Raw genomic sequence first — 20,558 nt, forward strand, 5'->3', positions numbered from 1 at the left:
TGAATAAATGTATATTGAATTGAGTTTATTTTCCCTGGAGGATGGTGGTTTATACATTCATCCTTAATTCAGATAAACAAACAATAAGCATTTACTGAGCACCTATGGTGTGCGTGGATGATGCATGACTAAGATTACATTTATTGCCTCAAGAAGTTTGCCATCTATTCATCTGGAAAAGGAGCCAGAATAAAATAAGGTATAGCTGCAGACTAAACTCCAGGTCTAAATCCATATGATTATGTTCAAGTCCCATTACCATGCCTTTGGCATCATGGTTAACCGCCATGGGAAAAAGGTTTTACTTATTCCTTTGACTTCCATCCTAGACTGTTTTTTGACCTGTTATTTTCCCTTCAGATGGCCCTGTTTAAAGAATTCCTTCCTTTAAACTTCGAGTCCACCCTAATTGACCTGTTACAAATTAATGGATGGGTGTAAGTCTCAAGTAAGAAGAAAATATATGGTGTGTAAATAGAATGCTAAAGCACCAGAGTTGGAAGGAATCCTAAATATTACCTAGAACCCTCTGGAGCATTGCTGTCAGGTGGCCATCCAGCCTTATCTTGAATACCTCTAGTGATGGAAAGCCTCTGCTATGTGCTATCAGACAATTATTATGTAAATAACAATATCTGTTCCTTGGGATCTACAACTGTTAATGTGTATCCTAGGGCTTGTATGGAAGGTGCAGTGATGGGGTCTGGGGACACACCTGTGTTACGGGCATGTCTAGTGTCTGCCAAGCCAGCCTTTCTTAGAGGCACTAGTGGAGAGCCAGGGAGGTGGATGTCTAGAGCATTCATCGGAGCCCCACACCTTCCCATATTAGTTGCTCACCTGGCTCGTAGACTCAGATGGTCCAACTGGAAATGCTAGAGAAATCTACAAGTCATCTGTGGCAATGGGTTCTAGCCTCTGGAAGGAGAATAATGTCTAACACCTAAACCTGTTGGTCTTTTTTTTTTTTTTTTTTTAAATTTTGAGGCAGGAAAGAGGGGCAAGAGTTGGGGGATGGGAGGTGAGGGGGCATAGAAGTGTAATAAAGCTTGTTAAAATTAGAAAGAGAGAGATGTCCTTCAGAGCGCTTGCCCGGTATCAGAAGATCTGGATTGACTTCCAGTTCTTTTGGTTTCAGGGTCAAGGAGAGAATGTCCTCCTTACTGTTGCCCAACCCTTTGTGGATTTCTGAGTCAAGGCTGTTTATTCAGGAGACTGTTCCTAAAAGTGCCAGAAGACCTCTAGAGAGGGTCTGGGACCAGCCTGCATTTCTTCCTGGGCTTCCAGTCTGTTGCGGGGACCCAGGCACCATTCTGACTCTTCTCAGATTGTGCTTAGAAGCTCTGTTGGTAACAGTGGTAACTAAGAATGTTGAAGCAAGCAGTGGGAGGTTTTCAGAGCAGAACTTACACTTTCCTTAATTATGGAGCCTGTAGGGAGGTGTCGTACCCAGAGGGGTTGGATTTTACATAAAAGAAGGGAATGGGGTTAGACCTCAGGAAAAATTTTGTGCCTGCCCAGGAGAAGGCAAGATGGCAGGAGATGAAGGAGTAACTGATTGACCTCTCTTCTAAGAGGGTGAGGTTAGAGAGCCCCTTGAGGACGCCTGTGCGAGGGAGGTGAGCTGTGAGCCAGCCTTGGTTTGTGAGGAGACACAAAGGCCCTGTCCTCTGTTGCCTTCTGCGTTACCTCATATATAGCCCACCTCATTCTCTTCTCTCCCTCCTTGGCTAATCCTTTCAAAGCTCCCTTCCATTTCCCAAAGACTTTACTCCTTTTCTTTGACCTGGAATCTGAAGACCTTCAGATGAGGCCAGAGGGTGGGAATCGCAACCCGGATTTCTGCCTGTGGGACCCCACTGCCTCTGCCACCTGTACTCTTTCCCCTCAGCCTTCTCCAGTTTCTTCTCTCTTGCTCTTCTGTCCTTCTTACCTTCATTCTCATTTTCCTCTCCCAGATGGTCTCCTTTTTTTTTCTTGATTCTCACTTCTCATTTTTAATCAAATTTCCCAACTTTCTCTTCTCCAACTCCTCTCTCCTCACCTTTTTTTTTCTTCTTTCAGTGAAGGAGGGTTTCCAGGAAGAGCCTCTTCTTGCCTCACCATCAGGGCAGGAAGAGTAGGCTTTGGGGTGTGCCCTGCCTCTAGAGAGGAGCCCTCTGTCATTGTGAGGCTAGTGCCAAAGCCACCAGGAATTTGGAGACATGCCCACCCCACGTACCTCCCTCCCTCACTGACCCTCAGCTCCTTCAAAATAAAGAATGTTGGAGTGGTGACCATCGAGGCCTTTCCCATCCACCTCCAGTCATCATTCTAATTCAGTTCTCTTCTCTTCCCCTTGCTTGTCTCTCTGTCCTGTCCTCTGTTTCTTTCATACCGTAGTGTCCTCTTAGCACCTATCTTCCTCGCCTGACCTTAAAACCATCTTTAACAGCCTCTTGCTTACTTTTCCCACAACTAGCTTTCTCTTTTATTTCCTTTGCTCTCTATTTCTGCCTATGACTCTTTCTTCTCATCCTTTTTCTCTTCCCAGTCTGCCTTTGCACATTGAGGCATCTCCTTCAATGTCCTGTGTCTCGGTTTCCTTCCCTCCCACTGTGTGGACCCTGGGGATTGGTGGAAATCCAAGTCTTGGACCCTGCCTCCATATGCTCCTGTAGGTCGGGGAGGCAGGTGCAGGGCCTGCATGGGGAGGACAGAGGCTCCCCCTCCCTTTCTGCTTTCCCACCCCAGCTTCTGATGCCTTTCTCCATCTCTTGCAGCCTTCCCTGGCCCTGGCCTAGTTTCTGCTCTCTTGCCTCCTTCCCGCTCTGGATTTTGCTCTCATTCCTCTTAGCCTCCTGTCTGAACTAAGTCCCTGCCTGCCACCTGTCTCCTGTCTCCCCCACCTCCATTTCCTTGCCCACTAAAGCCAGATTGAAATTCAGGTTTTCACAGAACTATCCACCAGCCCTGCCACCCCCTTTCTGCTCCCACCTGTCAGTCGTACCTGCTATAGCCAACACATTTAGGCTCCCCATGCCATTGTCCATCCCATAAAACACTCTCAGGAGCCCCTGCCAGGACACATTTGCATAGAGCTGCCCTACTAGGTCTGGCCCAGGTGCCCTGAGCTGGAGGTTCAAATAGGGCAGGTGGGAGTGTTTCGAGCCACCACTGCCAGCCTTTTCCATGTAGAGCTCAAAGTCCTGTGAGTGGGTGTGGGCTAGCAGGTCGCTTCAGGGACCCCAGCCTGCCTGACCTCTATCCTCTATGCACCACCATGAGCCTATTGGAAGGGATGTGAGAAAATCTGATGGGAGCTTCTAATGAGAAAAGAAAGGATGGCCTCTCTTTTCCTATGCTGGATACCTCATCTGGGACCTCAGCCTCTGTCTTAGTGACACAAACCCACAGACCTCCCTCCACAGACCTGCAGGATGAGGGAGGAAACGCCCCAGGGAATGCCAAGATGGGCCTAGGTACACTAGTTCCTCCCAGCAGTCGGTGCTGAGTCCTTAAGTGTCCTCAAGGTTTGACTGAGGCCCCAGGACAGCAGGAGGCCAGGGTGCAATCCGAGGACATTACAAATGGGAAGGCTCTTGGGGGCCAAGTGAATCTTCTCCTCCCTTTTACAGGCTAAGCAGTCTGAGACTCAAATAAGTGAAGTGACCTCTCCAAGTCAAACAGCAAGTTGGTGGCAGAGCCAGGACCAGACAAGCCCACATCTCCTAACTTCTGGCTTAGAGTACTTTTGTCCCTTCCTGGCAGGGCTGTGCTGAGCTGATCCCCCTTGCATTTTTCAGGACTCTGTTCCTGCCTCTTGGGGTGACTACTCTAAGGGCCCAGAACAGTAAACTTTCTTGCCCTGTCACTATGAGCACCCGCCAGCCCCTCCAGCCAGCCGCTGCAGCTGGCCTCTGTGGTCTGCTCAGATGCAAGGAAACCAGGCCAGACCATGGCCACTTGTAAAATCCCATCTGGTCCCTGGAAAGATTCCCCAATGGCTGTCCCTACCATACCCCCAGCCTTAGAGATGGACATCAGGGAGGCGGTGGCCAAGCTGCTTTGGGTGAGGGGAGAGAGATTGATTCTTCTGCCCATGGCTTCGGCTTCCTGGGACGAGAAAGGACCAGCAGTGGGAAGATGGTAAAGGTGGATCCAGTCTGGGTATTTGAGGCTCCTACTGTTCAGTGTCTTTTTCACTGCAAACTGTGAAATGAAGCCAGAGCGCTTTGGTGGCAGAGAGAGGAGGTGATAATAGTCCTTAAATGTTTGGAAACTTGTCTTTGGGGAATGCTGTTTGTCATTTCCCTGTCTTCGTCTGATGCCCATATCACCTGACATCTACGCATAGTCATTCCTCTGAGATTATCCACTGAGAGCAAGGCAATGGAGTTTTCTGACCTCTGATGCCTCATCTGTCAAAGGAGGGGGTTAAGAGTCTCTAAAGTCATCACATCAAAATTTGACATTTTAGGATTCCGGGCTGGGCTGTGTATAAGGCAAAATCAACAGACCCAGACCCCTCATCCGCAGTAGCTGGGCAGGCACAGAGCTTTACTATGGGGAGCCTCTCCTGCCTCCGTGACCCTTGCCAGGTTTCTTTCTCTGGGCCTGTCCTCACCCTGCCCAGGCCCAGCCCAGCACTCCCCTCCCTTCCTCTCTCCTTCTTGCCTTCTCTCCTCCTCTATCAGAAGTGTCAATCTGTCCTTTCTTCTCTCCTTCCCCTTTCAGCGGCCCAGTCTAGAGAATTGAAATCCTCTTTTTTATGAGGGAACCCAATGTGAGGGGACCTCTCTGGCTGTTGTATTTTTCATAGAGCGAGAAGGGAATGACTGGGGTGGGGGGGGGGAAGAGTCCTGTGGGGGTGAAGAGAGCCAAGATGTGAGAGCAGAGAGGGAGGGAGAGTGGAGTGTGGAGAGATTTAGTTCCATCTGAAAGCTGTCGGTGCGAATCAAAGGCTTCCCTTTGAACCAGCAGCACGATCTGGAGTGGAGAGCATGGGGACTGCTCTGGCCCAGGGGGTTCATTACTGCTCGTTTGATAAATCCGGGGAGACAGGGCCTGTCCTCCACCACCCCCCTCTTCTGCCTCCTGGTCCCCTGGCATCTCATGTGCTTGGCCCCATTCCCTCTCTGGTTCCGGGCTGGCCTGGCAGCCCAGGCTCTGGGAACATGACCATCAGGGCACGTGTGCAAAGACACGGAAGCAGACGGGCATCCATGGGTGCAGAGACAAGTACTTGAATGTGGGAGGGGTGTGTGTACTCATGTGCTTGCTGATAAATGCGTGTGCTTGTGTGTTATGGTACATGTGTCCCTATAAGAAGTGTATGGTGTGTGTGTGTGCGTGTGTGCATGCGTGTGTGTGTGTGAATCTAAGCATTTCCAGCCTCTCTAGGATAGATTTAGAGGTCAATTCCTAGTTCTTCATCACAAATGGGATTCGACCTCATTGTCCTCTCAGGTCTTTACAGAAGCAGGAAGTGTGTTCACACACAGAGACTGGCCTGGCTCTGGACCCCAGTGCTGTGATGAGGATGGAGCAGGGAGCTGGGGAACAGGGATAGTTGCCCCAGGAAGATCAGTGTTAAGAGGCAGAGCGCTCCAGGTGAGGGGACGGTATTAAGGGGAGGTGGAGAGGCCCCTGGGGACTGGTTTTGCACAGTGACCTGAATCTGACCTGGGAGGTTCCAAGAGAAGACAACAGTGGCCAGGCTGCTGAGATGGCATTCCAAGGAAGCCAGTGGTCTGGCTGCTTGCTGTGTTCTCCGTCCGATACTTACAAGCTGTGTGACTAGATGGAAGTTTCTTAATGTCCCTGAGCCTTAGCTTTTTTTATTAAGGATAGTAATTGTGCCTACCTCATTGGGTTTTTGTGTATAAAAGTGGTAGTGGATCAGTGAGCTGCACAGAACAGTCATTGGCCCTTTACAAGCAGGGGCTACTTCTGCTGGTAGCCACTGGTGGCCTAAAGGTTGGTGCTTTATGAATCACCAAAATCTCTCTGGATGCTATTGAGAGTCATTCCAGCCTTGGCTACCGCTCTTCCCTTTGTGTAGGAACATCTAGACCAAGCCTTCTATGTTGGTGGCAGCATGTGGGACAAGTCCTGCGTGGCTATAGAGTGCTGGCCGGCCCAGACCTGAAGAGTGCAGCCTCCCAGGAGGTAAACAGGGTTAAGATGGGAGTCTAAGCTGTAGGGCAGGAAGCAGAAGTGGTATATGGGCAGAACCTAGGGTCACTGATAGTTCTCTTTCGGGTAGAGGTCTTGAATCTCGTCCATTCAGGAGAGACATCCTGGATATCCCTGTAACAGAAAATACCTGAGTTCACATCCCATCTCTGCCACTTAGCAGCTGTACCTTAAGCACCCTGAGCCTTATTTCCCTTTTCTATAAAACGGAGATAATAATAGTGGATTTTTACGCAGAAACAGTGACTATAAGGCGTCTGCCTCAGTGCCTGGCACACAGTTGGCCTCTTATAATTGGGAGTGTTTATTATTAAGGAACATTGCTGGGGTTGAAGGGTCAAGGAAGGTAAGTCAAAGCATCTCTGTTATCCAGGGGCTCCCAGGAGTGTGGGGGAGACAGAAACACACACATATGAGTAACTTTTAATCCAAGGCAGGCTGTGATAAAGTGTTATAACCAGAGGCCCCAACAATGCAGCAGGAGAATAGGGAGGGAATGATTCCCAGTCTGAGGCTAGAGGAGCTTTGCCCTATAGGGTGCGGGTGGTGGGGGTTGTGGGCTAACCTGAAAGGACAGATGTCTGAGAGAGAGGCAGAGAGGAAGCTGGTGGACGACTGGGGTTCTCTCTTCTCTCACCTCTCCTCGTCTGGGGAAGAAGCACAGAACTGCCACGCCAAATTCCCTATTGCTCTCCTAATTTCTCCCCAGTGTCCCTCTGTGCTCCTCTCACCCCTCAAGGCTCTGATCTCCTCCACCTAATTAGGCTATCCACCTGCCTGCAAACCCTGGCTGGGCCTCCTTGTGATTTCCTATCCTGGTGAGAAAAATGGAGTGTCCAACCCTGGGGCAGGAGATGGGGTGCTGCCAGGGCCCCCATCTCCCCTCCCCCCTCTGTCTTTCTCCTGGTTTCCGTCTCCCTGTCTTCCTTCCCCCTTGCTTTGCCTTGGGTCTCTATTACTCCATGGGTGTCTTTGTCTCACTGGCTCCTCCTGGTGCTTTTTTCTCTGGATTTCTGTCGGCCTGCGTCTTTTCCACCCTGGGCTCCTTCCCACTGAGCTCACCTCTTCCCTTCTCACTCTAGTCTCCTTTCCCTCCACGCTCTCCCTCTGCCTCTGTGTGGGTGTCTGTCTTTGTCTCTGTTTCTTAGCGTTGTCTGCGCCTCTGTCAGCCTTCTGGGTACGTGTGGGTGCGTGTGAGTATGTGTGAGTGTGCGTGCCCTGGCACACCAGTGTGCTGCTCAGTTTTTCTCTGGCTGTCTTCACAATGACTGCTTAAGAGCTCACCACAGCTGTGATGGTGTCTGAAGGCAGGGAGGGAGCAAGATCAAAGCAGGTGGGAATACACTTAAAACATACGCGCGGAATCTCACTGGCTGGCCCCAGACTGGAGCTGCCAGGATTTGACCCAGCAATGGTCTGTTTTCACTTTATGTCGGTGGTCAGGACCTTCCTGGTTCCCCTCCCACCAGGCCCCCCGAGGCCACCTCCTCACCCCACATAGAGCAGTTTCCTTGTGTTTCTGTTTGGCACTGGTTTTATTTCCTGGAAGGGGGCGCAGGCATAGGAACGGGATTGAAATGTCACCCCCAGTCTAGGGCAGGCTCTGCTCTGTGGCATGGATGATGGACGGCCAGGCAACCAGAACCTGAGAGGCAGGTGTGCACACGGATGTGTGCCTGGGCTACTTGCTAGGCCACTTGTCTTGGGTTCTTGGTGGCTTCTTGACACTCAAGGGCAAACCAACACCTCATCCCCCTTTTACATTGTAATGCTACTGGGTCCCCTCTCCCCTTCCTGCTAACTGAGCAGCCATGCCCTGTCTGAGGCCTGCACCTCACTGCTCACTTTCTAGGCTTCCTCTGCTCTCCCACATCCCCTCGCCACCACCACATGTCAGGACCGTCCAGAGCCTGTTTCCCTTGCGCTTCCCTTCTCTGCTCCATGTTCTCTTTTTCAGGGAGTTTCCCAGGACTGACTCCAAGCTCCACCCAGCATTGTTCCTCCTCTTGCTGGGAGGAGGGTGCTGTCCCCTTCACTAGCCGGGCCTGTCTCTGCCTCTGTGGAAGTCTGTGCGCCTCCCCTGGGGTCAGGGGCGTGCTCTGCCTCCTTTCCTGGATGGTGGTTTCACAGGCAGGACCGTGGACTCGAATTTGCTCACTCTCACTCTGTCAGTCAACAGACATATTTGGAACACCTGTAGTGCACCTGGCAGCAGGCCCTGCACCTGGTGATGGGCTTGACTATGAGTGACATGGTCCAGACTCCTGGAGCCGCCCCTGGGGCCCAGCAGGAACGGGGAGGCCAGTGCAGTATGGGCCCTACTGCAGCAGAAGTGAGACGTGAGTAGGAAGGCCTTGAGGGTCTACATGAAAGTCACGGGAGACTTCCCAGAGGAGGTGACTGTTTCAATCCCGAGGGAGCAGGGGAGCAATGTCCTCCCCAGGGAAAGGCCTGTGCAAGGGCTTGAAGAGGTGACAAAGGCCTAATGTGTACAGATCAGAGAGAACAGCACTTGGTGAGGGCAGACTTGGGCCATTCCCGTAATCATAAGCCAGGTCGGCATAACCCAGGGGCATCTGAACTCTATTTGGGATTCTTGTGTTGGCTGCAGGGGCTATGTTGGGACCAGAAAACATTGCCTGTGGCTTTAGTAGGCTCAGGATCTAGGCCACCTTTCCATCAAATTAAATTCCCGAGATGTCTTTACTTCCCCCTCTTTCTGGACTCTCTGCAGGGTTATTACTTCCATCCCCCTGTGTCTGGACTGAATTGCTTTAGTCAGACCTAAACCAAGAGGAATCTTCAAAACTCCCAGAAAGTCAGATAACTTCTTTGTCATGTTCCTGTTCCGGTTTCGAGTTGTCCCTCTAACTGTCTAACTGCTCAGGAGAAATAATGATCATAGCTGCCATTTAGTGCGTATAGGCAAGGGACTATACCGAGCATAATATACACCTCATCTCATTTGACTTTGACAGCAATCCAGAAATAGACATTAACATTCCCCAGTTTACCAGGGAGGAAAGTGAAGCTTAGCAAGTAACTTGGCCAAGGTCACTGGGTGAGGAAGCCACATAGGCAATATGTAAACCATAGTCTGTCTCCTAAACCTATACTCTTAGTATTTGGGCACAGAGGGATTTGGTGCTCCTCGTCCAGGCTTGTCATTGTACAGGTGAGCAAATGGGGGCCCAGATGAGGAATTGACACGCCCAAGGTCACACCACTCCTCACCTCCACAAGACACCAGTCTCCTGATTCTTACTTCAAGTGCTTCCCATCTCCATCTTGCCGCAGGGTCAGCTTCCTCTTCATTCCAGGTGGACAAGGAGCCAGCTGCTCACTGTCCCTGAGAGACTTCAGTGAGAGACCAGGGTGTCCAGGCTCTATGCAGGAAAGCTATGCATATAAATTCCACCTCTGAGCCAGGGCTCACCAGCAACCCCACTCTTAAGCCCTTGACTTGGGCTCCGGGGGCCATGGGAAGGAGAAATGTGAGTGTGGAGAGTTTGCAGCATGTAGCTGCACTAGAGAAATGCGCAAGGATATGAATAAATTTGAATAATAATGAGGGCAATGCTTGAATTAATAATGTTGGCTGCTCACCTGACCCACCCCTCCCCCAGGATCTCAGCACCTGCCACCCTGATCTCTCGAAAGGGATTATCCTTTAGAAAACATGAATGAGAGATCAGGTCAGCAGACTTGAGGAGCCGCTCATGGAGTATGGGAGACCCTGTTTCTAACATCCTGGCCCCTGCAGACCCAAAGAGCTAAATTTGCACACTTAATCAAGAGTAAAGGGTCTGTCTCATGCTAGATCACATTCTGGTTATCAGTCCACTCTAGGCCCCGGCCACCTCTTTTTCAGAGCCCTTTGTGTGCAACAACCAATGGTGATGGATGTAGGATGTTCAGGGAGATTCAGATGGAGGAGAGAGCTTGGCCCTCTGCCTTAGAAGATATGTTCCCATTCTGCTGGAACAGATAGGGCAAATGCCCTCACTTACCAGCTGCCCTCTATCCTGTGACAAACAAAATCCTGGGCATAACCCCTGATCATTTGAGACAGGAAACCCTGTACATAGTGATGACAGCAGCTGAGTGATGCGACTGGTTACATTTGCCCAAGAGGCCAAGGAATGGGGCTAGAAGGGCTTCCTGGAAGAGGGACATGTACAGCAGGTTTGGGAAGAAAAGGAGAAATGGGACTGGTGAAGAAAAAGGAAGGGAGGAGACGAGACTAGGATCCCACTTCTGTGGGGGCTTAGAGGGAGATCTTGGAGTGGGGAGGGTGAGTTAAGTTTGCTTACACACAGGAAGGATGATGGGTCAGAGAAATTTTAGAAAGCTGTGTTAGGAAAAGGTCAGATTTGGGGATTGTGGCCTCTGTGCAGATTCATGAGCTGTGGAGGGAAAGAAGAAGGAGGAGGCTGTGACTTTTGGGGAGAGCTGACTTCAGTTACCTGGTGTGACAGGTTGGGAGCATGGCAAGGAAGTCCCAGAACTCTCCTTTGCTGTCCTCCAGTCACTCCCTTGTCCCCCTTCTTTTTTCCCCACAACCTGGCAAAGGAAGCTGAGCCCCATAGCTCACATAGCTCTGCAAGGAGCCTAGGCCTGCCCCGCCACTGGGGCCGACCAGTGCTGGTTGGAACCGGTGGGTGGGAGTGGTGGGGGAGAAAAAACCCGCAATGCAATTCCCTGCTCCATTTAGGCTCCACAATTAAAGGCAATTACTCTGCAGTTCTCTAATCAAATGCTCCCGGCCGAGCTGCCAGCCGGGCAGCCATGTGTAGCTCCCACAGCCGGAGGGAGAGTGGAACAAAGTCACGTGGCTGCTCAGCTCCCACGGTGAGGGAGGCAGGGTGTGTGCAGGTGTGTTCATGTGTACACACTCAGGGCCCCCTGCACTTGGGAGCAAAGGATGAACACACGGAGCAGGGCACATGTGCCAAGAAGTGGGTTCAGAGCTACTTTGTTTTGGATACACTTTCCACCCAGGAAGCTTCCATACGCACATGTGGACATGCCGGCTTCGTAGTATCTACCCTGGTGTTTTCATGGAGGAATTGGACCTGGCATAGTTGCACATGTGTGTTGGTTCACATTGGCTCCCATCAGCTCACATGTCACATGTCTAAACAGGAGTCATTAACGTGGGGGTGGGCTGGTGCAGTGGGTAGTAGAGGAACGGCCAGGACCTGGATGCAGGGGCTCAGGTTCTAATCCCAGCTCTGTCATTAACTTGCCCTTGAGTAAGTTACTCTCCTCCCTGGAACTCAGGGTCCTTCTCTGTAAAATGAGAGGGTTGGACTAGGCCCATTTCTAAGGCCTTTATGTAACAGTGCACCGTTTTCTGTGTGATTGCTGAGCACTTCCGCTCCTGAACTCCATTCCCATGGGCCTTAAAGGGAGGAAGGAATAAAAGATGAGGACTTGGCATCTTAGAACAAAGGGGTTGAGGCTGAAGGGGGGCAGGGACCAGAGAGTCCCCATCCCCAACTGGAGGCTCTCTCCTTCCCTCCTCCTGCATGGGGAGCGGGACCTCTTAGAGGAGCCCCTCTCCTTACTCATCTTACCTAGTGCCAGCTTTGGCTTTACAGGGACCCAGACCCGCTTCAGCCAGGAGCCGGCTGACCAGACGGTGGTGGCTGGACAGCGGGCCGTGCTCCCGTGTGTGCTGCTCAACTACTCTGGAATTGTGCAATGGACCAAGGACGGACTGGCCCTGGGCATGGGCCAGGGCCTCAAAGGTGAGTGGCTGGCTACCCAACGTCCAAACTATCCCATCTTCTCCGCCATTCCCCACTTTCAGCATAGACTCCTGGACTCACCATCTCTTAGTTCCCTCACCACCCTTCTCTGTGCCACAGCCTCCCCTCTGTCTCTGCTACTGAGCTCCATCTCTATAGCTTTCCCACCCTGCAGCTCTGCCTTTCCTGCCACTGAGGACTGACTTGAGGAAGGCAGTACAAAGCCTGAGAGGTCAAGGGAAACCAAGAGACCTTTACATAAGATAGCTTCAACCAGACACAGATCCGTGAGGGGCGCTGCAGGCAGACAGTCATCTAGCAGGAGGTGCTGGGAGACTCCAGAGTCTGCAGCAAGGGTAGGAGAGGGCACAGGCAACTTCTGTGTCCCGCAAGTGCCTCATGCCAGCCTGGCTCTGCTCCAGCCTCTCTCCTCCCCGCTGCCCAGGCGATGTCTGCTCAGAGGCCAAAAACTCATTTTAATATCAGCCTGAGCATTCATTTATTTATTCATTCAACAAGCCTTTATTAAGAACTGGCTATGTAGCTGGTGCTGAAGCAAACATAATGAGTCAGTCAAACACAATAAAACCAACCTCCTATATTCTGAAGCAAGTAAAGAGACCCTTGGAAAGGCTGCCTGGCAGAGTGGACACCTGGGTTCTAGTCCTGCCTCCACCACCTGCCAGCTGGGTGACCTCAGGAAAGCCACTTCACCTCTCTGGACCTTCATTTACTGATGTGTGAAACAGGCATGGTGGTTGCAGGCCCGTCTGCCTTAGAAGTGCATTTGTGAGTTTTGAGCCAAATGGGAGAAGAGATTTGTAAAAACACGTTTTAGCTTTAAAGAACTGTAATGAAGTAAGTATGGGCGTGGGGGATGGGCTGTATATTTTTATTCTTATTGTTGTTGAGGGAGTTGAGATTATTTGCTGTGAGTTCTATGTGTTAGTACAGGTAGGGGAAATTTGTCTGTGTAGAGCAATCCATATAAGGGAAAGAGATGGGTCTGGTAGATCTATCGATGATAGAAAGAGAAAGAAACTGGGAGAGAGAGTTAGATCAATAGATATGGAGTGAGAAGAATCGATAGCCTCTGGACAGAGGGAGATCATGGGAAGGAGCTGATGGTGGGAACGTGAGGGGTGGGCTGGGAAGCAAGAAGCCGGTGAGGGAGCCTGGAGGAAGGAGAGCAAGGCCCACTGCCTCAGCCACTGCTTCTGCAGGAAACCAGGACTCTTATTTAGGGGCTTCTCCAGGGAGCCGGCGGGCCCCTGCCTCATCCTTCTTCCCTGGGTCTGCCTTGGGCTTCCCTCTGCCTTATGAGTCCGGCAGAGGTGCTCCAGTCAGCTCATGTCTGTGCCGCGATGCCCTATATTTCCTGGCGCCCACACACTCGCTCTCCCTCTCTCCCCCTCTCCTTTGCTCCCTGCTGTGTGCCTTTTTCTCTCCTCTTTCTCTCCTATTATTACGAGAGGCATTTGTCAGCAAACAGCCTTGGAGATTTCATCTGCTCCTGCTGGTCTCCCTGCTTCAGCTGCCCTCCTGTCCGCTCCTCCAGCTCTATGGCTCCCAGCCTCGCCATGGGGTGTCGTGGCATCAGGTGTCTGTGTCTGGTGCCTCACCTTCTCACCTGCCAGTGGTGTCCCAGGAGAGGGCAGAGGGAGGAATACTGGTGTGGGATGGCTGAGGATGTGTCCTTGTTTCAAGGTTGGGCCTCATTCTTTCTGTTTCTGCAGCCTGGCCACGGTACCGGGTCGTGGGCTCCGCAGACGCTGGGCAGTACAACCTGGAGATCACAGATGCTGAGCTCTCTGACGACGCCTCTTACGAGTGCCAGGCCACGGAGGCCGCCCTGCGCTCCCGGCGGGCCAAACTCACCGTGCTCAGTAAGGACCCCAATGCCCTTCAGTACTTCAAGGCCCCATCTCTCTGTATCCTGGCAGTCTCTCCCACTCTCCAATTCCCTCTTTAATTTCCCAGCTTCTCCCTCTCTGTTACTGGCCTCATCCCTGCCCTAATGCTCAAGTCCAGGTAGAAGAAAGTAAACCAGGCATGCGGGAGATGTGGGGTGCTGGCGGGGCGTGGACTGTGTGAGGCCAGCATCCTCTCTGCTCCAGCCAGTGCCTCGGCCACTCAGGGACAGGGCTTTCTGCCTTTTAGAAACAAGGCTGTGGAGACCAGGAACAGGGAAGTATGGAGTGATGGAGACCCGGGCCCTCCTCTCCCAGCTGTCCTGGCTGGCAGGCTTGTTGGTGATGAGGCGACTGCCTTCTGCTTTCCTCTCAGCTGCCTTGGAGACCCCAAAGGGCCCCTGTGCCTCTCCTCCACCTCACTCCAGCCTCACACAGCCCTTCTTCCCTTCTGCCGCCTCCTTTCCTCCCTCAGTGCTCACCCTTTCTCTCAGATTCACCTGGAGGCCTCCTCCAGGAACAGGGGATTAGGACTGGAAGGAATGGGCCTTGAGGCTGAGATCTGGGGTGGGGGGTCAGAGGGCTGGGGTCCTGCTGTCTCTGGATGGCTGCTGGCTTTGGAAGCCCTGCAGCTCTTGGAAGTCCTGTGCCAGCCACCCACTGGGGGACCAAGCAGATGTCCCTCTATGGTAACCCCCGAGGCCATTTGCATAATGAAGGGACTCTCTCCTGCAGCAGTGCCACAGAACCGGAATGAGGCCAGCTCCAGCACACCCCTTCCCCCGCTGCCCACTCAGCCCCCAGCCTCACTCTTGCAATACCTCTGAATCCGCCAGTCTTCCTGTTCTCTCCAGCCCTGTTGTCTCACTGGGCCTCTGCCTCTGTTGTGCTTTCTGTCTTGGGCTTGGACTGTCCGTCTGTGACTCTCTTTCTTCCCTATTTACATTGACTCTGTCCCTTTTTTTCTGCCTCCATTTGATATGTTTTGCCTCTCTTCCTTTCCTTCCCTGTAACTTGAAATCACTGAATTTGCGGGGAGCCCCCAAGAGGGATGGGAGAAAGGAGAGAGGAGCTGAGGTGAGGGAGCTCGGGCACAAGGAAGGTTTTCTGTTGTTTGTTTGTTTGGTTGGTTGGTTGATTGGTTTTTTTGAGACAGAGTCTCTGTCGCCCAGGCTGGAGTGCAGTGGCGTGATCTCGGCTCACTGCAATCTCCACCTCCCGGGTTCAAGCGATTCTTGTGCCTAAGCCTCCTGAGTGGCTGAGATTACAGGTGCCCGCCACCATGCCTGGCTAATTTTTTTTTTTTTTTTTTAGTAGAGACGGTGTTTCACCATGTTGGCCAGGCTGGTCTCGAAATCCTTACCTCAGGTGATCCATTCATCTTGGCCTCCCAAAGTTCTGGGATTACAGGCGTGAGCCACTGCACCCAGCCTGTTGTTTTTTTGTTTTTTTGTTTTGTTTTGTTTTGTTTTTGTTTGTTTGTTTTTGCAAGGAGGGAGGTGAGAACATGAGAAGTCCTCAGAGCGTAGTGGGGAGAGAGTCTTAGACTGCTGGTGGTTAGGAGACCTGGGCACCTTGGCCATTTTGGCATCATGATCCTAAAGAGGTGACAACCTCTGGGCATGAGTTTTCTCATCAGTAACATGGCATAATGACACCAGCCTTTTCTTAGCAACTGCTGCTTTGCTGCATGGGGACTTGTAAGCTGTGAAGGTCTGGGTGAATGTGAGGTGTCAGAATAAGTGAGGACTGGAGGGACCCAACAGCCAATTTCATTGGATGTAAAGGCCCTGAAGGACCAGGATTCAAGGCTGTGGGATGATTTGCTTTTCCTCTCTAGGACTAAAATGGGAAGAATTAGCAAGGAGCAGGAATGAGGTTAGACAGCAAAAATTAGAGGGTGAGCATGAATGCCAAGATATCATCTTTCATCCCTCCCTGAAGCGTGTCAGCCCCATGCTCAACAAGCATTTCAAGGAACCATGAGACTTTTAGGAAACCTTCTTCCTTCTTTTTTCCTCCCTAACTGCCTCTATCGTAGGCCCTGGAAGGTGCTACTGCTGCCGTGGAGAACTCCCATCCTAATGAGTGGACCTTGATACTCTTCTCTCTCCTACCTTATCACAGAGAGAGAGAGATGAAGAAAGGCCAACTAAGCTACTAAGTGTTGCTGTAACAGTGTCTTATAATGGTACCCAGTAACTTGGTTCAATCCAGGAAGAACCTGGAAAAGGAGAATATCAATGGGAACCCTAGACGGAAGAGTGCCTTGTTTAAAAGCTTGCAGGCCAATGAGGGAGAGCTACATAGCAGGGGAGCTGACTGACTTGTTTCTAGGGCATGGTGGGTCCTTGCTGGCCTGCCTGGGTGACTTGGATGGATGAAGGATGGGGGGGCCCCCAGGAGTAACTTTAACCTGAAAGGGAGACAGGGACGGATAGTCCAGCTGCTCTTCTCCCCTCACTCTCTCCTCTCCTTGTCTTTTTCTTAAATTCTCAAACACCCTGCCACCTGCAGCACACGGAGGCAATAAGAAGGCATGACACTTCCTGCATCCCTTCCTGCGTACCTGCTTACCTACAGCCTTTGCTCACGGCAGCTGGGGGACCCAGAGACTAGGCAGGGCAGAAATGAGGAGTGGGCTGTGCCCAGTGCCTGGTACCAGCCTCCCTGCATGACATCAGCCTCATAGACTTCCCTCCTCCCCAGCCATTCCCCTCAGTGACCCCCCAGCTCCCCAGGCCAGCCTTCTTCACAGAATGGCCTCTGTCATTCTTCCTTAGGGTAGGACTTTGAATGGATGCCTCCCACTCCCCCACAGATGCAGACTTAACATAGATACACAGACCTCCAAAACCATGGTGATGAGCGTGGCTTCTGGGTCCGGCAAGCCTGGTCCACATCCCAGCTCTGCCCTCTAACTCACTCTCCTGTCTCTGAGCACATTTGTTTATCCTCTTCGAGCCTCCGTCCCTTATCTGTAAATTGGAGTTAATGATATTTACCATGAAAGGAATAAAGAAATATACTTTGTTGTAAGGATTAGATGAAGTCACACACAGGAGGCACTTTGGCTGACACAAGGTGAACGTTCACTGAATGGCAGAAATTGTCGATCCCACCACCATTTATGGTTGGCTTCACCTTCTTGATTTTCCTTTGCCTCCACAATAACAACTCGTGGGAGTAGGTGTCCATGTTATTTTTGAAGTTTTATAAACAAGGAAACTGAAGCATTGTTTTGACCACAGACTCAGGGGCATATGAGTATGGGGAGGCACATGAGCATATTGATATACAGATTTAAGTCACAAACCATAAAACACACGCACACATGGATGCGTGCCCTCTAACAGCTGGCTCAGCAGGCACCTTAACAGCTTTACTGTTGTTTGCCCCAGATATGAGGGGCAGGGATGAGCTCATGGAAGATAGGCAAAGAGTTCGGAAAATTCCAGAGAAAGGTGGACTGCTGGCAGAGGTGGCAGATGGGTACTCTTTGCGTGAACAAAGGGGCAGGGAGCATTACCAGGGCAGAGGAAACTGATGCCTTCCCAGTGGAGGGGCTTCACACGCCTGGGCACACACCTGGGCATGGCGTCTCCTCTGGGCTCTGCCCATGCAGGATCTTCCTCCCGGGTGTGGCAGCAACATGTGACCTTAAAGGGGCCTGAGCAGACCAGGAGGCCCTGAGCAGCAGCTCTTTATTTGTTTCTCTCCAACTTTCTCTACTTTTAAAGCTGCTCCCCGTCCCCATCCTCAAACCTGTCCTCATCTGGCATTGGAACCAGATATACCACAGAACAAGGAGGAAGAGCCAGGGATTCAGAAGATAATTAGCCAGGCAGGAGTTGGAGCCACTGCTACTCTCGTCCAGGCAGTAAGGCTAATACATTCCATACCTCACACATGCCCTGCGCATCGTAGTCTATGTACAGTATCTCATCTGATCTTCATGAGGTTCTAGTGAGTAGGCATTGTTATGTCTTGGTTTCTTCTCTGATGAAGAAACTGAGACTCAGGGACTTTAGGAACTCATCTGAGATCACAGGGCAGGTGAACAAAGGTACCAGGATTTGAAACCAGGCAGTCTGAATCTAAGTTTTATTCTTTTTCCACTATACCACTAGGCAAGCATGAATTGAACAGAATGCTAAGACAGGTTTCCAGTAGTTTCTACTGAATGCTAAGACAGGTTTCCAGTAGTTTCTACTGGAAACCCCAGCGTAGAGACCTTCATTGTGTAAATTCTAGAACAGCCCTGCCCACCACCAGGCACCGTGGGTCTCCCGGGGTCTCCTCTCGAGTGTTCCCTCTGGACCCTCCTCTGAGTCTTTCTTGTCTTTCTCACAAGAAGCAAACAAAATCTTTTATCGGTGGGGCACGCTGGCTCATGCTTTTAATCCCAGCACTTTGGGAGGCTGAGGTAGGAGGATTGCTTGAGCCCAGGAATTTCAGACCAGCCTCAGCAACATAGTGAAACCTCGTCTCTACAAAAAATAGAAATTAGCCAGGCATGATGGTGTGTACCTGTAGTTTCTGATACTTGGGAAACTGAGGTGGGAGGATTGCTTGAGCCCAGGAGTTTCTTTCTCATTTATGGTTGATGAACACTGGGTGGACCAGAAAAATTATAATCAAAATCCTTCTGCCTTTATTTCATCAGCATCCATTCATTAATTCAGCAAATATCCCTGAGCACCTGTGATCACCCAAGCACTGGGCTGGACATTGAAGCGCTGATAGTATATCAGAAGCAGATGCTACCCTCAGGGAACTTACAGTGTGGTTTGTCTTAGAAGCCTACGGAGATAGGGCAGGGAGAGCCCCCCTTGTTTGCTAGCATCAGACATCGGTCAATTTAATTCTTTAAACATTTAGCAAGAGCCTACTTTGGTCACATTCTAGGCACTGGTGGCCATATAAACATTAGTGAGACAGGGTTGCTGTTTTCCCAGGGGATAACAGTTTTGGTTGGGGCAGGGTTAGATAACTGTTATAAGTAAACAAAATCCAAGGCAAATGGCACTAAGAGCTCTGAGTGACTGGTGGGGGCCACCATGGTGGGGGTGGGCTACGCATGGACAGCCTTGTGCATCAACTGGGATTTGAACAGGATGGGAAGCACTTCAGAAGAAGCTGTGGGACAAGGGCATGCCATATGGAAAGCACTGCATTGCAGGTCTTGGCTTGAGGACCCTGAACAGGAGGCTGAAATGCTTGGAACTGATGCCCTAGGCAGTTGTAGCCATTGAAGGTGCTTGAGCAGGGAAGTGGCACATAGTTAGCTGTGCTATAGGGAAAAACCACCTGCTAGCAGTGTGACATGGAGGTGACTGTAATAGGACAGCCCATCTGGCTGCTCCAGGGTAGAGGAGCAGACAGGAGGGAGGATGCAAGAAGTCCTATGGAGGTAGCCGCCTTTCCAAGCCGGACTCTGAAGGGTATGAGCTGTACTCAGAGCCTGGGATAGCCCAGCCCTTCCCTAAGTTTGAGGCTTCCATCTGTAGTGTGTAGCTCTGAGCAACTGTAGGGGTATGGAGCCAGGCACAGTGGCTCACACCTGTAATCCCAGCACTTTGGGAGGCTGAGGCAGGCGGATCACTTGAGAGGTCAGGAGTTTGAGACCAGTCTGGCCAACATGGTGAAACCCCTACTCTCTACTAAAAATACAAAAATTAGCCGGGAGCAATGGTGGGCGCCTATAATCCCGGCCACTTGGGAGGCTGGGGCAGGAGAATCGTTTGAACCCAGGAGGCGGAGGTTGCAGTGAGCCGAGATGGCACCACTGCACTCCAGCCTGGGCGACAGAGCGAGACTCCATCTCAAAATCAAACAAACGACGACAACAACAACAAAACCAGTAGGGGCATGGAGTACCAGAAAATATTATAGGCCAGCAAAGAAAAACAGACAAGGACTGGGAAAGACGTGTGAGCTGAGGACCTAGGTGAATCCACCACAAAAGCAATGGAGACAGTGGTTGGAGGTAGGGGGTAAGGTGGTACTGCCTACCTAGAGGCGCACGTGCAGGTGGAAGGATGCTTCCAGAGGCAGGAGTTTTGGTCATCAGGGAAGTGTTAGCCACACCCTGCACTGACTTTGCTCTGCTTTCTCCCACAGTCCCCCCAGAGGACACCAGGATTGACGGAGGCCCTGTGATTCTACTGCAGGCAGGCACCCCCCACAACCTCACATGCCGGGCCTTCAATGCGAAGCCTGCTGCCACCATCATCTGGTTCCGGGACGGGACGCAGCAGGAGGGCGCTGTGGCCAGCACGGTGAGCTCCGGCCAGCTCCCTCAGCTCCTCCTGGGCCTAGCCCAGCTCACCTCTCCTTTCCCACAGGGGTTTGACCACAGACTCAGGAGCACACAGACGTGAGAGGGGCTTAGAGGTCATCTGGTTCAGCCCTCTCATTCTACAGTTGGGAAAACTGAAACCCAGAGAAGAGAAATGAATTCCCAGGTTTACTGTGTCATTCAGTAGCTGAGCAGAGATTAATAGTAATAGTAAGTTGCCATGGATTAAACACCTACTGAGTGCCAGACACTGTGCATGCTAAATACTTTATGGACAGTCTCTCTTAATCTTCATAGGAGTCCCATAAAGGAGGCATTATTTCCAACTCACAAAGGAGGAAACTGGTGCTCAGAGAGGTTGAGTGACTTGTCCAAGGTCACACAGCTGGCGCAGAGCTGGGGTTTGTACCTGGGTCT

At 51.4% G+C, this 20,558-nt stretch overlaps 1 protein-coding gene across 2 annotated transcripts in view; it reads left to right on the forward strand.

Annotated features, from left to right (window-relative positions):
• The window catches only part of KIRREL (kin of IRRE like (Drosophila)), a 107,527-nt gene that overhangs the window by 72,044 nt on the left and 14,925 nt on the right, over positions 1-20,558 (forward strand). The window contains exons 2-4 of one of the 2 annotated variants that reach the window (XM_011928480.1): positions 11,781-11,930; positions 13,667-13,816; positions 19,964-20,121. In XM_011928480.1, the coding sequence (XP_011783870.1) occupies positions 11,781-11,930; positions 13,667-13,816; positions 19,964-20,121 (458 nt within the window). The remainder of the gene's footprint in view (positions 1-11,780; positions 11,931-13,666; positions 13,817-19,963; positions 20,122-20,558) is intronic. The other variant, XM_011928481.1, reaches the window with a different exon arrangement.

This window comes from Colobus angolensis, unplaced genomic scaffold (genome assembly GCF_000951035.1).
Source record: "Colobus angolensis palliatus isolate OR3802 unplaced genomic scaffold, Cang.pa_1.0 Scaffold77, whole genome shotgun sequence".
Taxonomy (NCBI): domain Eukaryota; kingdom Metazoa; phylum Chordata; class Mammalia; order Primates; family Cercopithecidae; genus Colobus; species Colobus angolensis.